Source organism: Anomaloglossus baeobatrachus, chromosome 11 (genome assembly GCF_048569485.1).
Source record: "Anomaloglossus baeobatrachus isolate aAnoBae1 chromosome 11, aAnoBae1.hap1, whole genome shotgun sequence".
NCBI classification, from domain to species: domain Eukaryota; kingdom Metazoa; phylum Chordata; class Amphibia; order Anura; family Aromobatidae; genus Anomaloglossus; species Anomaloglossus baeobatrachus.
The window spans coordinates 24399787-24426238 of record NC_134363.1 but is presented as its reverse complement, the minus strand read 5'-3'; the positions used below and the strand labels follow the sequence as shown (position 1 = coordinate 24426238).

Genomic DNA, 26452 nt, shown 5'->3' with positions numbered 1-26452 from the left:
CCCTTATCAGTGTGGAGTAGGATTCTGGCCAGGTGGGAGCAATGCCTAGTAGACCAGCAAGACAAAACAATCACTGATCTTGGGAAGACCAGCCAGAGAAATTACTTCCGGCAGCCAGCGAAGGCGCTCAACACAGTGAAATCCTAGGTGCATTGCCCCCTGGGAAGTATACAAATTAAAAAAGATCCGTGGAGCCACTCTTAGGAGTCTCGACATGGAAAATAGCCAGATATCCCTCCAGGAAGGACCTAGCCAAGGAGTGGCTCTTTTTAGGAGACCACCATAACCACCATATTAAGTGGCCCTTTTGGCTAGGTCCTTCCCGGAGGGATGTCTGGCTATTTTCCGTGTCGAGACTCCTAACAGAGGCTCTACAGATCTTTTTGATTAGAAGATGTTGTCCACAGAGCGTCTTACTTTTTTCTGATGGGTTCGTCTCTTGGTAGTATTTTTATTCATGAGCATATATGGCTGTGAATAGTGCACATGTCTTCTTCTTTTTGGCTGTTTTTTAGCAACAAACTATGCCGGAGCCCTACTGTGGGGTTGTGTTTATCTGATTCATTAAAGCTGATGAGAGGAATGTGGCCACATCTTTAGTGATGCTTTTGACAGCTGTCGTTATCTATGCCTATAATATTAGATGTTAAAAGTTAAACAAATAAGTTAATATTTATTTTTAGAGTAGAATAGATGCTTTCATCTTGTTTTGATCCCTATTAGCTTTTGCCTAGAACGTTATCTACTAGTCACTCAAGGCCTGAATATAAAGCTGTACAGCAGAAAACACACCTTCTGTTCACACCCACAAGCACAGCCCAGTTACTCCCAATAAAAGGATATCAAGAGCCAATAAAGTTATGAAAAGTCAATACCAAAAGTCAATAAAGACATGAAAAGTCAATAAAAAGATACCAAGAGTAAAAAAAAACAACACAATTAGATACACTTTGATAGATAGGGGACGTGGTACATGACAAATTATTTTTCAAGATATATTTATATTAAAAAGCCTCATTTAACAGGATTTATACAGTTGTATTTCTGCTAGAGAGAATCAGATGTTGATGCGCACCCCCCCCCTCCCATCATTAATTATTCAATCATGCTATCTAAGCATAGTAAAAAAATATTACAAAAACAGTGTTTCACCCCTAAAAATTCTTTGTTTTGGAGGTGCTGAAAGTTTATAAAGAGGAACACAAACATGGTATTAAAAAAACAGATCTGCTTAATTGGCTGAATTATCAATATGAATATACTCCACACAAGCCTGTGAGAAAAAGATTTCTGACAAATAAAATTTGTGTTAGATATTGACACAGAATTTGCAGGCGGATCCTGTCAGCATGATTGATTATTTAAGGGAAAATGATATCAAATACATGCTGACTGTTATTGACACAATATCAAAATTTGCATGGTGCGTGGCCTTATCAAACAAGAGAGGATAAGTGTTGCCAGATCACGTCAATTAATATTTGAAAATGATCAGCGGATTCCAAAGAAATTACAGACTGATTGGGGCAAAGAGTTTATGAATAAGGCTGTGAAGCCTGTATGTAAAATACATAAAATACATCATTTTTTATAAACAATACAGTAAAGGCAGGTTTGGTGGAGAGATGTAATCATACATTAAAAACACGACTATGGAGCTATCCTACGAAGTATAATACCTTTAGGTATATTGATATTTTACCTGACCTGGTGTATAGCTACAACCAGACTTCTCACATTGCAATATATTGTAGACCAGTTGATGTGACAAAACATAACTCGCTACAAATCTGGAGAAATATTTTATACTTTTGGTATTACTGCTAAGCCTAATAAACCTTCCTTAAAAATTGGTGATGATGTGAGAGTGTCTCGATATAAAGGACTTTTCGCTAAGGGGTATGAACAAATTCTACACCGATGTTTATTTCTAATTACATCTATCAACATTAAATTTCAAAAACCTCTATAAAATTGCTGATTAGAGCAGAGAAGATGTACAGGGGTCATTTTATAAAGAAGAGATGCAAAAATAGCTGTGGATGAGAATCACATCTAAAGAGTAAAAAAAAAATTGAGAAAAAAATGTGTTAGTGGTGAGACAGTGTGCTATGTCAAATGGCTCAAAAAACTGTCAAAATTAAACAGATAGATTAAAGAAAATCATCCGACAGATGTACAAATCAAGGAAGAGGGATCATTATATAGAACTTTACCGTGCAATGCGTCTTCTAAAATATACCCTTTTGATGCATAAAAAAGGACTCTCCCGATGCTACGATCAATGTGGCTCAGTATGTAACTGCTCTAAATTATTATGCAATTTTTTATATTATTCCGTATTAATTGTAAATTTGTTTTAATGCTCTAAATTATTATGCAATCACTGAAATGTATATGTGTATATTATTACATTCAGTTTGTTGTATATAGCTGTAATACTTTTATATTGCTCTGTAATATTTTTATTAATAAAATAATAATTCATTTTTGATCTAAAATGTAATTGATTTTTGGTCTCAATAAACCTTCATAAACTTATAATGTGTTTTTCATTTTATACAAACAATATAAAACACAGACTTTATACTCAGGAGTTATAAAAGAGGATTAATAGCAGGGCAGTAGGTAATAGTATAGTTGGCTATATACATAATATACCAAATCAAAATCAAATTATTGAAAAAATTGGCCATATAGATAATATGCCAAATCAAAATCAATCATATGTTGTGAATGATATTATGATACACTTTGATAGATAGGGGCGTTGCACATGACAATTTTATTTACTTTGATGGGGATGTGGTACCTGTCAGATTACTTTTCATGAATCGCTTTGCTCCCACACTACTCATGGATATGAATATTGGTGATTCTACTGTGTACTGAAGGGCTAATACTGGAATAATGGAAGGTAGAGAAGAGTCGGGGGCATTTTTCCCTGACTGCAACAAGCAAGATGAATTACAAATCATTAGTAACTTATCTTTGGAAGAAAATATTAAAAACTTGGCCAAAAAAGAAGTCAGGTTATTTTGGACTACAAATGCATTAAAATCACACATAGAGAGCAATTGAGTTTCCCACAGTTTCAGATTTTTGAAAATTTTTCTTAATTCCATGATAACAAAGAATTCTCTGCATCATGGGAAAAATCCATCACGACTTTGCAATTAATTTAGTTAAGTTGGTCTTAGAACAAAATGAAAAAGAACATATGAAAGTGAATTTCAAGCTGTAAAAAGTTAAAATTTCATTATTAACAAGCGTAACTGGGCCAACAAGAGACAGCATTTCTCAATAAACTGGACAAAAAAGTAACTTCTTTAAAAAATGAAAAATTCTTGAGAGACAAAAAAAGAGACTATGAAATGGGACAAGTGTTTAATTTGAATAATAATAATAATAATAATAATAATAAAAATAATTATCATGGATATATTAAATGCAGAGGAGTAGAAAAAATATCACAGACTCAGATTCGAGTGCCTCTGAGGAATGCCATAGACCTTCGGCTTTGAGGATTAATAAGGATTTTTTTCAGGATCCCATCTTTTTAGGAGGTGGATTAGGAGGGGCATAAGGAAGAATAAATGCAATAAGAAGAAAACGGAAGCAAATCAAGTGGAGACATTGTTTTTCCAGATTACAGTCTACAAAGATGACCCATTTGTTACATGGTTTAACTTGTAAGGCTCAAGAAGAAATAGTAAATATGGGGAATCAATGACTAATGACTAACCGGCTCTCACCTGTATTAGGCTTTCATATTGCTTTACATGGAGGATTGTGTCAATAAGCCGAGCCTGCTGCCACTATATAGACTCATCTGGAGATAGGTAGGTAAGGTATAAAGTAGAGCAAGAAAGGAAATTGAAAAAATAGTTTGATAATTAAAGAAAAAACTTCCCCCACACTAGGATTTTATTGTTCGTTTCGATGCCATGTTAGAAATTCACATCAAGGCAGAGAAATGCAAAATACATTTCCAAGTGTTCACTGTGATATTCCAATATGTATAGATTTTACAAATACTGTCCATTTGTACTATATGAGACGAGACGCTGCACAGACTGAATTCAGCACAATGTATTTCTCCATACTGGCAGAAATAAGGAAAAAATCCTGACAAGACAAATAAAAATGTATACAGTCAGAAAACATTTAAAACACTACCAAGTTCTCAGGTATATACACTGGAGGTCAAGATTAGAGAACAATGTATGATCACTTGATTTTTTTCAGAAATAATGTAATCTACAATGATCAACATTTGAAGATTTTTTTTTTTGTAAATGGTGCACTATGCCACTAGAACAGGGTTTTACAACAGATCTAAAGGTGTATCAACATAAAACCTGTATTTTGCCCAAAAGGTGCTGATGATAATTAGAGAACAACAATGACTGTAGCACAGAGGAAGAATATCAGTAAATATTCTGCAGGTGACAAGTCACCAATCAGTAGGACGTGCACCGGCCGTCGCTGTGATTGACTTCAGCACATCTGCAGCCACAGGACATCACTAGTCTCTCACACTGCTCTGGTGGGATTTAGGTCCATTCTTCTTCAAGGTTCTTCCACACTTCTATGACTGTTGTGAGTTTCTTAGCCCTAACTTTGTCACCAAGGATGTTCCAGAGGTTTTCAATTGGGTTTAGATCAGGACTTTGGGCTGTGGCCATTTCATTGATTTAATCTTTTTTTGTTTCAAGTAAATGCTTTACCTGTTTTGCTGTGTGACAGGGGACAATGTCCTGCATGAAATTTGCTGCTGATTGAGTGATGAATGCAAGTGAGGAACCATGTGTTGTGAAGAAGGTTCTGATCCAAACTTGCATTCACTGTATGAGAGGTCTAACTCCTGCTGCAGAAAACATTCTTCAAACCATGACACTCCCTCCACCGCCTTTCACTGACTTGTTAACACATTTTGGGTCCAGTCTTTCCACAGTTTATTGACGAACATAATCTTTTCCATCAGACCCAAATAAGTTAAACTTGCTTTCATCACTAAAATGAATTGTGGATCACTTCTCCTCTGTCCACACAACATGCTCCTCACCAAAGGTGAGTCTAACCTTTTGATTCTTTCTGTTAATGAGAGGTTTGGTCACTACAGAGTCGGCTTTCAGTCCAAATGCCCTTAAATGTTGTGACACTGTATGACAAGACAGAGCATTACCCTGTCCACTGCTGAATTGCTGAGCAATTCTAGCTGCAGTGTTGAAATGATTACCCATGGAGATTCTCCACATTATCCTGTCCTTGCTTGCATTTGTCTTTCAAGGGAGACCAGACTTTTTGGGGGACTAGAAAGCATTTGTGATGTTATAAAGATGAAATATTCTCAAAATCACAGACTTTCTCTTGCTATGGCTGATAGGGTCATCCCTTTGGCCTTCATCTAGACAACCTGCTGCTGAAGGGTTTCAGTCACTTAGGAATGGCACACTATTTTTGCAAAGTCAGTGCAAACTGGAAAGTTAGGAGCCAGTTACATAGGGTTTGTCGGATAATTAAAGAATTAGCACCAAGAGCCAGATTAACAACAATAACTTGCAGATATCTGAAAGTGTTCTCTAATTTTGATCAGTGTTCTTTTTTGATTTATCTGATTTACATTTAATATTATGGGCTTTACAATAATTACAACTTATGAAATAAGCGGAAAACTCTGCTGGTTTCCTCATGTTAGGATATAATCACATAGGACGACACAATGACCGCAACATTTAGGCTATAGTGTGTTGTTTTCTCATTTTCATCTTCAGTGTATGTCTAATACCTAACTAAATACATTAATATTTACATGATTTTATCACTAAATTCAACAGGAACAAACACTTTTGTATTGAAGTTTTCTCATAATGGACTCAAATCGCAAATAATTATATGAGTCAAGAAAAAGCATTAAAAATGATATTTATAAAATATGTATAAACCAAAAAATCCCAATATTTCAATAACAACTAAATAAATGATATAATCAACAATTACTTTCTACTTTGATAATTATTTGAACTTAGTGGAAGTGTCTGATGGATTGGGGAGTGGAGGAGTGAATATATGAATATATATATATATATATATATATATATATATATATACAGTATATACAGGAGTAATGCTGGTTTTAGACAAAGGATCCGCTGCTCTCACTGATTAAAGAGAAAGCATCCTGGAGGAGAAGGAAGGTAATGAAATCTATCTATCTATCTATCTATCTATCTATCTATCATTTATTTTTCTTATTAGATTTCTATTTATTACAAAACAGCAAGATATTATACCAGTATTGTGCTACTTGTCGGACTTCTTACAGTGTATTTGGTCATGTTTTTCTTTTCCTTGTTTTCAGAGAGTAACACGACCCTCTGATCAGTGTGTGGAGAGGATTGTTCGGACAGATTCCCTTTCGGGCGTCTCCAGGTAGATATTAAGCTGATGGGTTTGGTTGTTATGTCTCGTGTGATGAGTGATAATGATATAACTGTAGTAAGTCATTCCACAGCAGAACATGAAATCTTTATCATCGATGGATCCAACTCTCCTTGTAGACATATTTGTGGCAATGAAATAGGAAACTTTGTGGCAAATTGTCCCCGCACTGGCATATAGGATAATAAAATATTAAAGATAATTAATTAATTACTTAATTAATTAATATGTATATTTTCTTATTTTGCTCAATGCCAATATTCCTGGATGCTGTCAAACACAAAGTACTATACAGCATGCCACTCATCTTCCTCCAGCCGGCTTTATAATTTCCTCCATAATACTGTATAAGGTGGAGATAAATGCGATTAAAGTATTATATTATTTACCAGTCGTCATCCTCTGCTGTTTCCAGCGCTGCTCCAGTCTACTTCACCATCATGTGACCGCAGTTCTGTCCTGCTGGATCACTCAGCATCTTCTTGTGGAGCGGATGTCACTTTTTCAGTATTAGTTTATGGGACTCAAAACAAGACAAAGAAAGGAAAGCTGGAAACATCAAAAGGCGGTGACTGGTCAGTGATGTAATATACTCTCTACACTCATTACTATATAACTGATTGCTAACAAGTTGGTCAATAAAATAATAAAATAAACACTGTAGTGATCCTTTAAAGGGAACCTGTTACCAGATTTTGACATTCTCAACTAAAACTAGCACCTTAAGCAGCACCTGGGCGGCATTCTATAAAGGTTCAAATTTCCCCCTTAGCCCCCTGTAGCACCTCAAAATTACCTTCATAAAATCTCCCGCTTTGTAAGTAAATTGCCTGGTCCAGTCCTATGGGCATCCTAATCCGCGCCTCCTGTCTCTCCTTTCCCCATACTTCTATGCTGATTGACGTGGATGATGCCTAAGACGCCATCCATGTAGGTCGGCAAAATCTCCATATTCTCGTCTCGCGCAGGTGCACTTCATTCTGCCCTATTGCGGGCAGACCCAAAAACATAGGTGCACCTCCGTGAACTGTGGAGTTTTCTGTACAGGCGTGAGATTTTCCCTGGTTATGTTGATGACATCACGCGCTTGATTCATATTTTGAGGGAAAATCTCGCGCCTATCCTAGCTCAAAATAGAGAAGAGCAATGTGCGCCTGCGCGAGAGCCGGGAATATGGAGATGTTGCCCACCTACATGGATAACGTCCTAGATATCATCCATGTCAATGAGCACAGAAGGATGGTGAAAGAAGGGACAGGAGACACAGATTAGGAGACCCATAGGACCAGACAACTTACACACAGGGCAGAATATTTTATAAAAGTTTTGGGGTGGCTACAGGGGAGGTCGGGGGGTAATGTGCATTGTTATTCAATGCAGCACCGTCGCTGCTTAAGGTGCAAAATCTGGTGACAGCTTCCCTTAAATAAAATGACAGAACTTCTACTGCACAAACACGATGATTACATGATAGTCTGTATTATTATTATTATTATTATTATTGTTATTTTTTTTTCTCTTTCTTCTGGTAAATCTTCAGGATGGACCCTAGTGATGATAATCTGACCACATATAATACAACTCTAGACAAAAATTACAGGTAAGTTTATATTCCTAATTCTTTATTTCTCTGAGATATCAGTGCAGACTCCATTCTCATCTATATCCGAGCCTCCGCCCTGATTACATCAATATTCATAGAGATAAATCAGCTCCACCTGCAGCGCCATTATTCCTACCACAATGATGGAAACTCTGGATAACCCACCAAACCCCTCTACACGTCAGTGTCGTCCATCAGGCGTCAGTGGTGTCTGTAATGCAGAGGATTGGGCTCTACATTATATAATAACACAGATGTGACTGTTGCAGTGTAACAGGGTGAAAGACATACATATAGTGGAGTATATCTGTGCTATGATTTGAATGGCCACTGGGTGTCACTGTAGAGCATGACTGTGCACAGTTGATTTTTAAATAGTGTGGCAGTTGGGGAAAAAAATGTGCGTGCGTGTGCTGGAGCTGTTAAGGAGAAGGAGAGTGTGGTCCTGTGGGCTCGGTTGCTTTCTTTTGAGAAAAGGGAATGACTGCTGATCTGTCTCCAAAGTAGGATTTTTATTGCTCCGTCATAAAGGAGATGCTGAACTAAGGAATAAAGTGTTTACCTTGAGGTTTAAATAAACAAGAAGCAGAGTGAATATTGCGAGGAGAAAGAGAGATCCGCCATCTTGGGATAACAGTCTGACCTCCAAAGAGAGATCCACCATCTTGGGATAACAGTCTGGCCTCCAAAGAGAGATCCGCCATCTTGGGATAACAGACTGGCCTCATGCGAATTAACCCTGAGTGCTGTATCTGTGTGGCAAAAGATATCGAAAGAAGTCTGTGAGTTATAAGTATTGAGAGACCGGTCAATGTGTGTTAATAGTTATAGATAAGGACAGTTAGTTAGACTAAAAACTCCTTAAAAAAAGACTATTGTTAAAAAGTTGTTTACAGAGAAAGGACTGTGTTAAATGAAGACGTTTTGCATTAATCCAGAAGGTATATAAAGTGAACCTGTGTTTTACTAATGACAGAGGACTAAAATTGTTTTCTTTCTAATTCCTCCCACTGACCGGAGGCAGCGAAAGATAAAGTGATTACATAAAAGTATGAATATATATATTTTTATATAAATAGTGTTAAGTGTTTCCTGCAGAGGGACTTAAGGGGAGAATTGGCTGGGTACCCTATGTAAACTGTGTAGTGGTCGTAAGATTGTACTCTTGGAGAGACCGCGTACCACAACTCGTAGCAGCACATTCCGGGTAAACCCCATTAATATTTAAGGGAGGGAGTAGATAGCCAGAGAATATGGTCCTCACCCTCCCTACGGGCCGGTACTTGACGTTCTCTGAGCTGCATAGATTGTTAACTGTATTGTTCGGGCTGTTGTGGCCTATAAGCTGTAAGGAGTTGCGATTGTTCATCTTAATTGAAAAACATAAAGCAAAACTGTTATTTATCATCATTGCGTCACTGCGTCCTCCATAGCACCACCGTATCTATCTACTTACAACACTGACATTAGGGTGTTGCAGTCGGACATAGACTTTTTCACTGGGTTCAGTTATTGGAAGTCACAGGGGTACAGCACAATTTTTTTTTATCAAAAGATCCTATAGAAATCAGCAGACATGTCCAGATCTGCTCTATCCACACCTGAACAAGTCCATCACATCTGAGTATGTCCTTCCTAAGGGGCTTTAGATTTCCTCTTTTTTAGTGGTTGTCTGGTTAAAATAAAAATAAGGGAGACCTGTCAATCATCTGTGGCTGCACTGCTGGCCAGTGGGCAGCTCTGGACTAAACTCGTCCCAATCTATGGTCTTGTAACTAGACTTTATCTGAAATGCCGGAGAGGCTCAGAAAAAGATATACCTGTCTGTAATTATACAGCCGGCTGTGCTCTTCTGCCCGTGGTTTGTGCAGCATGAATCCCCTGACAGGTTCCCAGTATGACCATAGAATAACTACATTTTGGGGAAAGTTAAGGATGGAAATATCTGCGAGTACAAGCCATTGTATATCACTCTGATCTCTGGATATAAGGTCATAGGAATTGCAGCTTCACCCCATAAACATACTGAATTGCCTTTGTAAATTACATTCTCTACTTGGCTTCTTTTCTATGTAAGCCTTCATCTGGTTCATTGAGGATTAGGGTTATTATGGAAATCCCGTTATTGGGTTTCTTGCAGCCTATGAGCATTTTTTAATAATTTATAATTTTTTGTCAGTTTTTTACTTCTTGTTAATGTAGAATCATATATTGTGGTGCACTCGGTCCTATGTGGATACTTTCTATTCTCTGCTTAGTGGTAATATAAAGTGTCAGCTCCTCTGGGGCAGGGTTAGGGCCGCCAGCTACTTCAGCATCACTGTACCTTGTATCACATCTCCTGCGGTCTCAGCACAGCCGCACATTACAGATTGTGATGAGACCACAAGGGATTGTATTAATGGTACAGTGCGGCTGAGGCTCCTGGAGGACGTGCAGCCCCGACCAGTTACTAGAAGACCAGCCTGGGAGGCATCTCCCCTTCTACCCCCAACACTAGAGATGAGCGAACTGGTCCCGGTTCGGCTCGAGGCGGTTCGCCGAAGGAAGGTCCGGTTCGAGTTCAGTTCGTCGAACGTTCGACGAACCGAACTCGAACGTATAGGCTATAATGGGAGGCAATAACAAACACATAAAAATGCATGATAAATGTACACAAACAGTTAATAAACATTGCCATAACACTTACCGGTCCCCGCGATCCCTTCTGCACTCTGTCTCCTGCCGCTATTCCATCCGATGATCGCTGAATCCTCCCAGCGACCGGCACTGCCAGCAGAGATGCAGGACCTATCGTGACGTCAAAATAGCCATGTGACCAGTCACGTGGCTATTATCTCATTGGCTACAGACTGGTCACATGACTATGACACGTCATGTAGGACCTGCGAGTGCATCTCTCCGGTACACGGTGCACATATGTGTATCGCCGTGTACCGGCGACATGCTCTACCACACGGTCGACTCCCCGTTCCGTTAGGGACCGGCTGACACAGCCGGTCATTAACGGAGATCACCGTTGCCATAGCAACGCAGTTAGCGGTGACGTCACCGCTAACCGCGGCTCCGAGAGCACCATTGCTATGGTAACGCGTCTGTCAGCGGTACCGCTGTTACCGCTGACAGCCAGCACTGTTCACTCACAGAGTGAAGGCTGCACGATTGTAGTGAGCATTGTAGTGAGGATGAGGTTCCCCAGACCCAAGTGATGAGCTGGTGAACCTCATCCTTCCTCACTACAATCGTCACTACTACTACACTAGAAAGAAAGAAGACAGAAGAGCAGGATCGTGGAGGGCTGACAGGGGGTAATAAAGATGGAGTCTCTAATGTGTCTGTGTATTTATTTCTATTAAAGTATTTTTTCTCTGTGTGGTGTTTTTTTTTAACCCTTTATTGGAGATTCTTAATGGCCGGGTCAAACGTGCCTGACATTAAGAATCTCTGGCTTAATACTGGCTAGTAAAACAAAGCCAGTATTAACTCATGATTACCCAACAAGCCACCCGGCTCCAGGGCTGTTGGAAGAGTTGGATACAGCGCCAGATGATGGCGCTTCTATGAGAGCGCCATTTTCTGGGACGGCTGCGGACTGAAATCTGCAGCAGAGGCGCCCAGAAACCTCTGGTTAGCCTGTGCTGCGGATTCCAATCCCCAGCTGCCTAGTTGTACCCGGCTGGACACAAAAATGGGGCGAAGCCCACGTCATTTGTTTTTTAATTATTTCATGAAATAAGTGAAATAATTAAAAAAAAAACGGGTTTCCCTATATTTTTGGTTCCCAGCCGGGTACAAATAGGCAACTGGGGGTTGGAGGCAGCCCGTGGCTGCCTGCTGTACCTGGCTAGCATACAAAAATATGGCGAAGCCCACGTCATTTTTTTGGTGGGCAAAAAAATTCTGCATACAGTCCTGGATGGAGTATGCTGAGCCTTGTAGTTCTGCAGCTGCTGTCTGCTCTTCTCCAGACAGACAGCAGCTGCAGAACTACAAGGCTCAGCGTACTCCATCCAGGACTGTATGCAGAAGTTTTTTGCCCCCTGAAAAAATTATGTGGGCTTCGCCATATTTTTGTATGCTAGCCAGGTACAGCAGGCAGGTACGGCTGCCCCCAACCCCCAGTTGCCTATTTGTACCCGGCTGAGAACCAAAAATAAAGGGAAGACCTTTTTTTATTATTTCATGAATTTCACAACTAGGCAGCTGGGGATTGGAATCCGCAGCACAGGTTGGCCTGAGCTTTCTGGGCCCCACTGCTGCGAATTGCAGTCTGCAGACGCCTCAGAAAATGGCATTTTCATAGAAGCGCCATCTTCTGGCACTGTATCCAACTCTTCCAGCACCTGCCTGCTATACCTGGCTAGCATACAAAAATATGGCGAAGCTCACGTCCTTTTTTTGTAGTTTTTTGGCAAAAAAAATAAAAAATGCTTCCCTGGATTTTCCATTGCCATTGAAGGTAACATCAAGCAGTGGGGGTTAGCAGCCAGTAGCTGCTTGGATTACCCTTAGCTAGCAATACAAAAAATGCAGCAGGAGCCCATATATATTTTTTTTAATTATTTATTTAAATAACTAAAAACAAAATGGGCTTCCCTGTATTTTGATTGCTGGATATCACAGTGCTGTAAAAATAAATCTTTAAAAAAATGACGTAGCGCTCCGCGGTATTTTTGATTCTCAGCGCAGATAAAGCAGACAGCTATGGGTTGCCACCCCCATCTGCCTGCCGTTACCTTGGTTGGCAATCAAAATACAGGGAAGCCCATTAATTTTTTCTATTTAAAAAATAGTTAAAAAAAAAATGACATTGGGTCCCCCCATTTTTGATAGCCAGCTAGGGTAAAGCAGACGGCTGTAGCCTGAAAACCACAGCTGGCAGCTTTACCGTGGTTGGGGATCCAATGTGGAGGTCCCCTCAGGCTCTTTTTTATAATTATTTTATAAATATTAATAATTACACAATAAAAGTAGGGTCCCCCCCAAATTGGATCACCAGCCAAGGTAAAGCGGACAGCTGTGGTCTGGTATTCTCAGGGTGGGAAGGTCCATAGTTATTGGGCCTTCACAGCCTAAAAATAGCAGGCCGCAGGCACCCCAGACGTGGCGCATCCACTACATGCGCCAATCCTGGCGCTTCACCCCAGCTCATCCCGTGCCCTGGTGCAGTGGCAAACGGGGTAATAAATCGGGTTGATACTAGCTGTAAAGTCACCTGAGATCAAGCCCAGCAGTTTGTGATGTCATGGCGTCTATTAGATACCCAACATCATAAACTGTCAGTACTAACAAAAAAAAAAAAAAATCGACAAAAGAAATTTATTTGAAAAAACAGTCCCCAAAACATTTCCTCTTTCACCAATTTATTGTAAGAAAAAAAATAAAGGGGTCCCACGACGACTCTGGACCGTCTAGAATATGAAGGGGAGACACTCAGGGAACGTATCCCCCATTTTCTAGGAGTGCGGACCCTTCATGTGAGGAGTGTGGGTGCAATGAATCTGCACTCACTCTTCTCGGGTCCACAGCAGCAGAGTCCATGTCGTAATGGTTGCTACCAAAGCTGCAATGCCCTGCTCATGAGGTAAGGGCATGCCTAATCAGGAGAACTACTGTAGAGGAAGCTCTGCTCACTGGTATATAGGTGCTCAGAGGAAATAATAGATAAAATTAGTGATTAACCTCGGCACTCTAAATCTCCCAGACTAAGTCAGTAAGTCACAACGGATAGTAATGCAAAATCACTCTTTATTGGTCGGTATTAAGAAAAAAAAATTTTCATAAGCATATATGTTTTTGTCCAAAACAAGTTAACAAATGACGTTTCGGCCTGAGCCTTCGTCAGATTGGACTTATCTGCATGTAATCATGAAAAATGACAATAATCAGTATCACATAAGAGTGAGAGAACAATAACATAAACTCGAACAATGTAGAGGTACAATTGGGATGCAGCAAAAAAATTGCAACACAGCAAGGAATGAAACACATGATACAAATGTCATAATACAGTACAAGGACAATATAGTAATGACAAATATGGGGTCAGAGTAGGCTTAGACAGCTCTGGTACGAAAGAGATGTCAATCATAAAGTAACATGTGCAGTAGGTGTAGAGCTACAGTATGCATGGCAGAGCTAATGGGTAGACCGACCATAGAAAAAGTAGAGAAAAAGTGGAGAAAAAATGTAGAAAAAGTGGAGAAAAAGTGGAGAAAAAGTGGAGAAAAAGTGGAGAAAAAATGTAGAAAAAGTGGAGAAAAAGTGGAGAAAAAGTGGAGAAGAAGTGGAGAAAAAATGGAGAAAAAGTGGAGAAAAAATGTAGAAAAAGTGGAGAAAAAGTGGAGAAAAAGTGGAGAATAAGTGGAGAATAAGTGGAGAAAAAGTGGAGAAAAAGTGGAGAAAAAGTGGAGAAAAAATGTAGAAAAAAATGGAGAAAAAGTGGAGAAAAAGTGGAGAAAAAATGTAGAAAAAGTGGAGAAAAAGTGGAGAAAAAATGTAGAAAAAGTGGAGAAAAAGTGGAGAATAAGTGGAGAAAAAATGGAGAAAAAAATGGAGAAAAAGTGGAGAAAAAGTGGAGGAAAAAGTGGAGAATAAGTGGAGAAAAAGTGGAGAATAAGTGGAGAATAAGTGGAGAATAAGTGGAGAAAAAGTGGAGAAAAAGTGGAGAATAAGTGGAGAAAAAATGGAGAAAAAATGGAGAAAAAGTGGAGAAAAAGTGGAGAAAAAGTGGAGGAAAAAGTGGAGAATAAGTGGAGAAAAAGTGGAGAATAAGTGGAGAAAAAGTGGAGAATAAGTGGAGAAAAAGTGGAGAATAAGTGGAGAAAAAGTGGAGAAAAAGTGGAGAAAAAGTGGAGAATAAGTGGAGAAAAAATGGAGAAAAAAATGGAGAAAAAGTGGAGAAAAAGTGGAGGAAAAAGTGGTGAATAAGTGGAGAAAAAGTGGAGAATAAGTGGAGAAAAAGTGGAGAATAAGTGGAGAAAAAGTGGAGAAAAAGTGGAGAATAAGTGGAGAAAAAATGGAGAAAAAAATGGAGGAAAAAGTGGAGAAAAAGTGGAGAAAAAGTGGAGGAAAAAGTGGAGAATAAGTGGAGAAAAAGTGGAGAATAAGTGGAGAAAAAGTGGAGAATAAGTGGAGAAAAAGTGGAGAATAAGTGGAGAAAAAGTGGAGAAAAAGTGGAGAATAAGTGGAGAAAAAATGGAGAAAAAAATGGAGAAAAAGTGGAGAAAAAGTGGAGAAAAAGTGGAGAAGAAGTGGAGAAAAAATGGAGAAAAAAATGGAGAAAAAGTGGAGAAAAAGTGGAGAAAAAGTGGAGAAAAAGTGGAGTAAAAATGTAGAAAAAGGGGAGAAAAAATGTAGAAAAAGTGGAGAAAAAGTGGAGAAAAAGTGGAGGAAAAAGTGGAGAATAAGTGGAGAAAAAATGGAGAAAAAAATGGAGAAAAAGTGGAGAAAAAGTGGAGGAAAAAGTGGAGAATAAGTGGAGAAAAAGTGGAGAAAAAGTGGAGAAAAAGTGGAGAAAAAGTGGAGTAAAAATGTAGAAAAAGTGGAGAAAAAATGTAGAAAAAGTGGAGAAAAAGTGGGGAAAAAGTGGAGAATAAGTGGAGAAAAAATGGAGAAAAAAATAAAGAAAAAGTGGAGAAAAAGTGGAGGAAAAAGTGGAGAATAAGTGGAGAAAAAGTGGAGAATAAGTGGAGAAAAAGTGGAGAATAAGTGGAGAAAAAGTGGAGAAAAAGTGGAAAATAAGTGGAGAAAAAATGGAGAAAAAAATGGAGAAAAAGTGGAGAAAAAGTGGAGGAAAAAGTGGAGAATAAGTGGAGAAAAAGTGGAGAATAAGTGGAGAAAAAGTGGAGAATAAGTGGAGAAAAAGTGGAGAAAAAGTGGAGAATAAGTGGAGAAAAAGTGGAGAATAAGTGGAGAAAAAATGGAGAAAAAAATGGAGAAAAAGTGGAGAAAAAGTGGAGGAAAAAGTGGAGAATAAGTGGAGAAAAAGTGGAGAATAAGTGGAGAAAAAGTGGAGAATAAGTGGAGAAAAAGTGGAGAAAAAGTGGAGAATAAGTGGAGAAAAAATGGAGAAAAAAATGGAGAAAAAGTGGAGAAAAAGTGGAGGAAAAAGTGGAGAATAAGTGGAGAAAAAGTGGAGAATAAGTGGAGAAAAAGTGGAGAATAAGTGGAGAAAAAGTGGAGAAAAAGTGGAGAATAAGTGGAGAAAAAATGGAGAAAAAAATGGAGAAAAAGTGGAGAAAAAGTGGAGGAAAAAGTGGAGAATAAGTGGAGAAAAAGTGGAGAATAAGTGGAGAAAAAGTGGAGAATAAGTGGAGAAAAAGTGGAGAAAAAGTGGAGAATAAGTGGAGAAAAAATGGAGAAAAAAATGGAGAAAAAGTGGAGAAAAAGTGGAGGAAAAAGTGGAGAATAAGTGGAGAAAAAGTGGAGAATAAGTGGAGAAAAAGTGGAGAATAAGTGGAGAAAAAGTGGAGAAAAAGTGGAGAATAAGTGGAGAAAAAATGGAGAAAAAAATGGAGAAAAAGTGGAGAAAAAGTGGAGAAAAAGTGGAGAAGTAGTGGAGAAAAAATGGAGAAAAAAATGGAGAAAAAGTGGAGAAAAAGTGGAGAAAAAGTGGAGAAAAAGTGGAGAGAAAGTGGAGAAAAAGTGGAGTAAAAATGTAGAAAAAGTGGAGAAAAAGTGGAGAAAAAATGTAGAAAAAGTGGAGAAAAAGTGGAGAAAAAGTGGAGAAAAAGTGGAGAATAAGTGGAGAAAAAATGGAGAAAAAAATGGAGAAAAAGTGGAGAATAAGTGGAGAATAAGTGGAGAATAAGTGGAGAAAAAGTGGAGAAAAAGTGGAGAATAAGTGGAGAATAAGTGGAGAAAAAATGGAGAATAAGTGGAGAAAAAATGGAGAAAAAAATGGAGAAAAAGTGGAGAATAAGTGGAGAATAAGTGGAGAAAAAGTGGAGAAAAAAATGGAGAAAAAGTGGAGAAAAAGTGGAGCATCCTTTGGTGCCTTTCATGTGACACTAAGGGGTGCTTAGCTTTGTATTTAGCCAAAAAAATGAAAAAAAAAATGACGTAGGATTCCCCCTAGTTTTGTAGCCAGCTAGGGTAAAGCAGACGGCTGCAGCCTGCAGACCACAGCTGGCAACCTCACCTTGGCTGGTAATCCAAAACTGAGGGCACCCCACGCTGTTATTTTAAATTAAATAAATAATTTAAAAAAAAAACACGTAGGGGTCCCCCCAAAATTGGATCACCAGCCAAGGTAAAGCAGACAGCTGGGGCCTGATATTCTCAGACTAGGGAGGTCCATGGTTATTGGACTCTCCCCAGCCTAAAAATAGCAGGCCGCAGCCGCCCCAGAAGTGGCGCATCCATTAGATGCGCCAATCCTGGTGCTTCGCCCCAGCTCATCCCGCGCCCCGGTGCGGTGGCAAACGGGGTAATATATGGGGTTAATACCAGATGTGTAAGTCACCTGGCATCAAGCCCTGGGGTTGGTGAGGTCAGGCGTCTATCAGATACCCGACATCACCAACCCAGTCAGTAATAAAAAAAAAATAGACGACAAACACATTTTTATTTGAAAAAACACTCCCCAAAACATTCCCTCTTTAACCAATTTATTAGAAAAAAAAACAAATCCAGGTCTGGTGTAATCCAAGGGGTTGCCATGACGATCCACACTGTCTCAGTCAATGAAGAGCAGGATGTTCCCCATTGGCTGGGAGAGCAGTGCAGTGACCTGAGCTAACATCAATGGGTCAGCCCAGGTCACTGCAGGGCATGACAAGTGCTGCTGTCAGCGAGGTACATTACCTGCGCTGATCTCCAGCACACTGACAGCCCCTGTCACTGAGTTCAATGACCGGAGCCTTCACACCAAGTCTCGCGAGAGGCCCGTGATGTCACCGCTAGTCAGTCTCGGGTCGGAAGCGAGAGGTGGTGTGACAAGCGGCGGCCATGGAGGACAGTGACAGCGCTGAGGTCGGGATGGCGGGACTTCATCACCGCAGGTAAGCCGAGCGGGACCATGTGTGCAGAGTGTGTGTGTGTGTGTGTCTGTGTGTGTGTGTGTGTGTGTGTATGTATGTATGTATGTGTACAATACATGCCGCGGGCAGGAGGGGGCAGAGCGAGCTGAGCGGGGAAGTGTGGGCTTCCTGCACGTAACTAGGATAAACATCGGGTTACTAACCAAAGCGCTTTGGTTGGATACCCGATGTTTATCTTGGTTACCAGCTTCTGGCAGGCTGCCAGCGATGGCTCCTGCACACTGTAGCTGTAAAAAGCCCTGCTTTTTGCTGCTAGAACCGTTCTCGAACGTATCTAGAACTATCGAGCTTTTGCAAAAAAGCTCGAGTTCTAGTTCGATCTAGAACACCCCCAAAAATCACTCGAGCCTCGAACTGGAGAACCACGAACCGCGAACCGCGCTCAACTCTACCCAACACCCCCTGCTAAGGTGACCCCCTGCAAGGTACAGTGCTGGGCAAAATAATTGGGACAAAGTAAAAAAACACATATTTTTGAATATTTCATAAAATGTTATAATGCACTGTTACATACCAAGTCTTGTAAGAAATATGTCCTCGTTTAGCAGATATAAGATTTTCAATGCATTTTGGCATTGATTCTACCAAGTTGTTACATAAATTCTTCAATTCTTCATCATGGAACCACACTTGTATGGCGCTGTTTATCATGCGTTCTTTAGTTGTACAGTCCATTTTGCCAAGAAGTCTCTTCACAATGCTCCACAAATTTTCTATAGGATTTAACCCCTTCACGACCAATCGATTTTTCGCTTTCCGTTGTTTTTTTTCCGCCATTCTTCTTCTGAGAGACTTAACTTTTTTATTTTTCAGTCAATATGGTCATGTGAGAGCTCATTATTTGAGGAACGAGCTGTACTTTTTAATGAAACAATAATTTTTACCATATAGTGTACTTGAAAACAGCAAACAAAATTCCAAATGCAGAGAAAAATTACAAAAAAAGTGCAATAGCACTATTGTTTTTGAGATACTTCATTCACTGTGTTCACTATATGGTAAAACTGATGTGTGGGTGTGATGCCTCAGGACAGTGCGAGTTTGTAGACAGCAAACATGTATAGGTTTACTTTTATATAAGGGGTTAAAATAAAAATCAGAAGTTTGTCCGAAAAAAGTGGCGTACATTTTACGTCATATTCCGTGACCCATAGCATTCTCATTTTTCTGTATCTGGGGCTCAGTGACAGCTTATTTTTGCATCTTGAGCTGACATTTTTAAATGTACCATTTCTGCGCAGATGCTACGTTTTGATCGCCTGTTATTGCATTTTGCGCAAAAGTTGTGGCGACATAAAAATGTCCTTTTGGCGTTTGGAATTTTTTTGACGCTACGCCGTTTACTGATCAGATTAATTGATTTTATATTTTGATAGATCAGGCATTTCTGAACGTGTGATACTAAATGTGTGTATATTTTTTATTTTTTTAACCCTTTAATTTTCAATGGGCGAAAGGGGGGTGATTTAAACTTTTAGGTTTTTTGGGTTTTTTCAATTTTTTAAAACTTTTTTTTACTTTTTTATTTTATTTTACTAGTCCCCCTAGGGGGCTATAGCGATTAACAATCCGATCGCTCTTCCCTATATGCTGATCACAGCTACACAGCTGTAAACAGCAGATACGCTCTCTTTCTGCTTCACTGGGCTGCGGGTCGAGTAATACTAAAAGTAATTCATGGCAGGTACAGGAGTCATCACATTACCCTGTGCTACCATGACAACTACCTGAAGTCACATGATCACATCACGTGACTTCTAGTATCGGGCGGTGAGTAAAAGTTTACTGCGATCGCGATTATATTGACGCTGTCACATATTGACAGCGCCATTTAAGGGGTTAAACGGCACGAGCAGATAACGATTCTGCTCGTGCCTAGCAGGCACATATGTCAGCTGTGAAAATCAGCTGAAATGTGCGCCGATCGTGGCATGCTGCCGGCAGCAGGCTGCAGGCAGTAACATTAAGACTGCTAGGATGTAATATTACTGCCCGCGGTCGTTAAGGGGTTAAGTCTGGTGAATTGCCAGGGAAGCACTTTTAGTTTATTTTCTTCTAGGAATTTCTTCACACACTTGGAATTGTTGGATGGAGCCAAATCTTGTTGGAATGTCCTTTCAAATTTAAGCATAAATGGCAGAATAAAACGTTTTAAAATGTCTATGTGTTTGGATGAATTCTTCATACCATCAACAGGAAATAAGCTCCCTGCACCATCAGCTGTGAAAAAGCCCCAAAACATCTGTTTTTGAGGGTGTTTTACTGTTTGTTGAATATGATCAGCTCGCAATGGTTCATTTTTGCTTCTTCTAAAAACATTTGCTCTGTACCCTTGAACAAAAAGATGGGCTTCATCACTGAAAATTACCTTTTTCCACTGGCTAGTTGTACAATATTTATATTTTTTTGCCCATTCAAGTCGTTTTGACTTCACTGGAGATGTCAGAAGTTGTTTCTTTAATGGCTTTGTTGCCGTCCGACCAATTTCCAGAAGTCTGCGCCGTACAGTCAAATCGCTAATATCAATACCTGCAGCGAACAAGTCTCTTTGGAGGTCTTTACTTGTTTTTCTTGCATTAATTTTACTATTTCTGATAAGTGTTTTATCAGTTCTTGGTGTCGTTTTCCTTTTTATTCCACATTTCCCTTTTCATTTTGAAGAAAACGATCCAGTTTTATTGTGTGTGCAAATTATTCTTGAAACAGTAGCTTTTCCAATACCAACGGTGGAAGCGATTTCTCTGACAGTCAGACTTGGATGTGCATTAAGGGAAATAATTCTAGACCTCTTCCATGGAGTAACATCCATTTTTACTGGCACAAATCACACTGAGAGAAAAACTACACTAAACCACTCATTACAGAAACAAGCTCTCAACTGAAGCTGAGGAGGCAGCTAGCTGTTATTTTCTTACTAAAACCAGTCAAACCACATTTTATTACTCAAGGTTTAAAACTCACACCTTTTTAAAGTAGTTAAAACTGTTTTGAATCACTGACTGGTAACCAATAGGGATGATCGAATACCCTAATATTCGCTTCACCGAATATCCGGTGAATAGCTCGCCGCTATTCAAGTATTCGTGAATATTCGATGCCCAATGTAAGTCTATGGCAAACCTGAATAATTTCATTTTGGACCTAACGGTGAGCTGTGGTGACAGAGGAAGAGGCTGAAATGGATGGGAAAAGGCAGAAACAGTATGGGCATAGACTGTAGAAGGTGTCTGACTGCATTTCTGCCCCCTCCCGATCATCAAAGATGGCAGCCCACACACCACCGCGCCGCCCGCATTCACCCTCCTCCTCTGATTTATGTCGCATGTGCCATGACACATGCGACAGAAAACTCCTCCCCGGGTCCAGCTAAGTCACCCCCATATCCCCCCTTGTATTTCCCAGTATTCCGCCGGTGTCTCTTACCTGCCGCAGTGTTGATCCCCCACAATCCCTCCTCCTTCACAACAAACGCTAGGCGCATGCGCAGAGAGCGGCTGTCAGCTCAGGTTTCTGCTTTGAGAATGGCTGTGGTGGCTGCATGCACACTGCTGCTGTGGACTCAAGGAGGGTAGGTGCAGATTCTTTGCACCCACACTCCTCACATGGAGGGTCTGTACTCCTAGAAAATGGGGATAGGGGATACGTTCCCTTAGCTTGCCCCCATATCCTAGAAGGTCCAGAGTCGTCGTGGGACTTCCAAAATGGATTACAGGGGACCTGATTTTTTTTCCTTTACAATAAATTGGTGAAAAAGGGAATGTGTTAAGGAGTATTTTTTCAAATGATTTTTTTTTTGCCTATTTTTTTTCTATTTTTATTACTGACAGTTGGTGTTGTCGAGAATCTGTTAGATGCCATGACATCACAAACTGCAGGGCTTGATGTCAGGTGACATTACACATCTGGTATCAACCCCATTTATTACCCCATTTGTCACCGCACCAGGGCAACAGGATGAGCTGGGTAGGAACTCCAGGAATGGGGCGGCTGCGGCCTACTATTTTTAGGCTGAGAAGAGCCAATCACTATGGACCTTCCCACCCTGAGAATACCAGACCACAGATGTCCGCTTTACCTTGGCTGGTGAACCAATTTGCGGGGAACCCCACTTTTTTAATTATTTGTTTATAAATAATTATAAAAAAGAACCTGGGGACCTCCAAATTGGATCCCCAACTAAGGTAAAGCGGACAGCTGTGGTCTACAGGCTGTAGCCATCTGCTTTACTCTAGCTGGCTATCAAAAATGTTGGGACCCCACGTCGCTTTTTTTTAATTATTTATTTTTCTGGCTAAATACAAGGCTAGGCATCCTTTAGTGCCACTTGAAAGTCAATAAAGGGTTGTGGCCAGCTTAGAATATGCAGGGAGGTGAGACATTATATATGTGTTTGACAACGGTCTGCCTGTCTATCTATCTATCCATCTATCATTTTGTATCTATCTATCTATCTATCTATCTATCTATCTATCTATCCTTTTTATCTATCTATCTATCTATCTATCTATCTATCCATCCATTATCTATATATCTATTCATTATCTATATCTATCTATCTATCCATCTATCTATCCCTCTATCTATCTATCTATCTATCTATCTATCTATCCATTATCTATATATCTATCATCTATCAGATAGATAGATAGATAGATAGATAATTGGTAGATAGATAGCTAGATAGATAATGGATGGACAGATAGATAGATAATGGATAGATGTATAGATAATGGATGGAAGGATAGATAATGGATAGATAGATAGATAGATAGATAATGGATAGATGGATAGATAATGGATAGATAGATAGAGATTACAGCTTTTATTTGTGATGTATGTGTTCCCCCCCCCAACAGTATGTGTGATGGAGCCTGGATCTGACTTTTCGCTGGGTCACTGCCAGTCAGTGACGTCACTCTGAGTTGTGCTTTACAGCAGCACTGAAGTTCTCGCGAGCGGTAATGTGTTGACATCACTGACCTTGAGAAATGACCTGGAGTTACCCCTGCAGCATCGTTCCCGGAATGAGGCTGCATTGAGTATCGGGTCTCAGACGTTGCTGAATCAGTGTGGATTACGCCAGACCTGGATATTTGGGGGGGTTAATAAAGTGGTGACAAAGGGACTTTTTTGGTGTTTTATTTCAATTAAAGGATTTTTTGGTGTTGTGTTTATTTACTTTACTTACAGATTAGTGATGGCATGTCATAAATGCTGCCATTACTAATCTTGGACTTAGTGACAGCTATGGGCTGCTATTAATTGCTTATTACCCAGTTTGCCACCCCATCACGGCAATCGAGAAGGGCCGGTGACATGCCGGGACTCTCGCATCTAATGAATGCGACATTGTTGGCGCAGCAGTGAGCTGATATTCTCAGCTGCGGGAGGGGGGGCATAACCATGGCCCTTGCCCTCCCCAGCCTGAGAATACCGGCCTGTTTCTGTGTGCTTACCTTGGCTGGGTATCACTTGGAGGGGACTGCACATAGTTTTTCTAAATTATTTATTTATTTATTTATTTTACTAAACAATATGTGATTGGTTGCAGTGAGACAGCTGTCACTCAATGTGGGGGCGTGTCTGACTGCAACCAATCATAGTTGCCGGTGGGTGGGGGAAGCAGGGACTACGATATGGAATAATGAGCGGCCGGCATTTTCAAAAGCTGGAGAACCCACCACAGTGTGATAACCGTGCAGTGCCGCGCCCGTGATCAGTGAGTATGAAAGAAAGAGGGAGAGACCGGCTGACCAAAATAGCTGCTGGCTTATATAGCCCCTATGACACTTTGTGGCCAAGCTAATCACAGTAACACCACAACAAAGATGGCTGTGGCGTTATTGTGAGGGCAAGCAATGTCAGATGTGTTCATTGGCTGGAAAAAGGCGCCAGATAGTCAGAAATAAAAATGAAGGTATCGGAGCGAATACCATATTAGCCATCGGATAACGAATACCTTGAATACACCATTATCCTTCGGATACCGAATAGTGGCGAATACATTCGCTCATCCCTAGTAACCAACTTACGATTTTACTTAAAAAATGGTTTCTCCCAATTAATTTGCAAAGCACTTTAGAGATATATAAAAGCATAAATTATTAGTTTTCTTAACATCTACCCTATCCTATCTTCTCAGGTCTTCTTATGACGACTACTACTTTTATTATTATTTTATTATTATACAAAAGACATCAATTACATTATACAGCATTGTGTTTGCTCTCGGGATTATCGGTAATGGATTAGTCATCTGGATTGCCGGATTCAGGATGAAGAACACAGTCAGTGCTGTGTGGTTCCTCCACTTGGCCATCGCGGACTTCCTGTGCTTTGCGTCTCTGCCTCTGAGAATTGCTGAGTGGGTTGAAGTTTTCTCACGCCCCCTGTATCCTGCACTTTGCATAGTGAACATGTTTCTCTTTAATGTAAACATGACCTCCAGTGTTCTCCTCCTGACGGCCATGAGTATTGACCGCTGGGTGTCCGTCATGTGGCCATTCTGGGCCAAAGTTCATAGAACCTGTAATGTGGTGAGAATCTCTGCAGCGATCATCTGGGGGCTGAGCCTCATGGTAGCGGGTGTACTGTATTATGTGTCCAGATACCATTTAGGTGTGGTATATGAATGGTGTATATATAATGATTATATCATTCCTTATAACCCAGAGTTATATCACACCATGCAGATGATCAGTTTAGTTATAATGTGTGTGATCCCTTTTCTCATCATTGTCACCTCTTATGTCACCATTTTCTACAAGATTAGAAAAAGTAAGAGATCCCAGAGATCTCAGAGATCCTTCAGGATCATCACCGCTGTTATATCGTGTTTCTTTATCTGCTGGTTTCCATATTACATCCTGCCACTGATAATCTTGTTTTATCAAATATATAACCTTAAATTCTTTGTAATACCCATTGTTACCACCCTGGCTTGTCTTAACAGTTGCATGAATCCAATCATTTATGTATTTATGGGACCGGGTTTCCGACAAGGTTTCTTCAGATCCATCCCCGCCAGGGTAGAAAGAGCCTTGAGAGAACATCCTAATGACCTGAGCAGAGAAGATACAGGATATTCTCGCTCTACTGATGTGTAATATATATCTCTGTTTTCTCCTGTATGTGACACCTATTAACCCTTTGGAGACTCGGCCATTTTTCCACTTTTTTTCCTTCCTCCTCTCATTCATGAACAAGAACATTTTATTTCCCCGTCCTTACAACCTAATGAGGGATTGTTTTTTGTCGGAGACTTTCTCATTTTTAAATTTGTCCTCCATTTTACCATATAATATGCTTAAAAACAGGTGAAAATAAATCTTAAGTGAAGTGAAATGGTTAAAAAAATCTGTAATTCCTCCATATTTCTTTGGGTTTAGCTTTTACTGTATTGTTACCCGGCAGTGCGATTCCCCCGGACATTACATCTATGGTGATTACAGATGAGCGGATCGATCTACGGGGGATGGAGTTAGTGTCACATTTCCTGTAATTCACATGAGTTTAACCCCTTCACGGTCCTGCCTTTTCTTTCACTTTTTTTTTTTCCTCCCCTTCTTCCAAGAGCCATTCTTTTTTTAATTTTTCCATCAATATGGCCATATGAGGGCTTGTTTTATATGGGAAGAGCTGTACTTTTGAAGGACATCACTTAATTTACCATATACTGTAATGGGGAATGGGGGCAAAAAAATAGTGGTGAAAGAAGTGCAATTCCACAATAGTTGTTTTTTTATTATTATTTATCTTGTTCACTATATAATAAAGTTTTTCAGGTTAAGATTCCCCCAGTAAGTACAAGCTCGGAGATACCAAACATGTATAGATTTTTTTATAGAATTGGTGAAGTATAGAAATGTGTCCCCTCTCCAAAAATGAGGCATTTGTCATTATTTTCTGAGAACAGTAACGTTCTTACTTTTCGGAATCTGGGGCTGTAATGACTTATTTTTTTAACCCTGATCTGATGCCACTTTTGAGCCTGCATCAAAGGCAGGGATGTGACCTTGGACGTACCAGTACATACAAAGTCGTACAGGGGTTAATGAGAGCAATCAAATAGTAGGAGGATAAGAGAAATAGTCTGCTCTGCTGGTAATGGAATCAAGAAATATGGAGAAAGTATTCAGAATAGGATAATGCAGTTTCCACTCCACGCGTTTCGATGGTTAAACAGCTTCTTAATCAGGTTCTCCTGATTCGATCCTGAATACGGTCTCTGTATTTCTTGATTTTATTACCAGCAGTGCAAATTAATACTCCTATCCTCCTACTATGTGGTTTCCATGGTGGGATTTCCCTACCAGAGCGTTCTCCAGCAGATGTCATACTTTGCCTCCTCAGTTGTGGGTTA

General features: G+C 39.9%; 1 protein-coding gene across 1 annotated transcript; it reads left to right on the top strand.

Annotated features, from left to right (window-relative positions):
- The first annotated feature begins 6130 nt into the window (after positions 1-6130).
- LOC142256509 (C3a anaphylatoxin chemotactic receptor-like) lies at positions 6131-25559 on the top strand. The gene is made up of 4 exons (XM_075328232.1): positions 6131-6200; positions 6365-6435; positions 7985-8044; positions 24233-25559. The coding sequence occupies exons 3-4, from the start codon at positions 7986-7988 to the stop codon at positions 25194-25196; spliced, it is 1023 nt and encodes a 340-aa protein (XP_075184347.1). The 5' UTR covers positions 6131-6200; positions 6365-6435; position 7985; the 3' UTR covers positions 25197-25559.
- Positions 25560-26452: the final 893 nt, after the last annotated feature.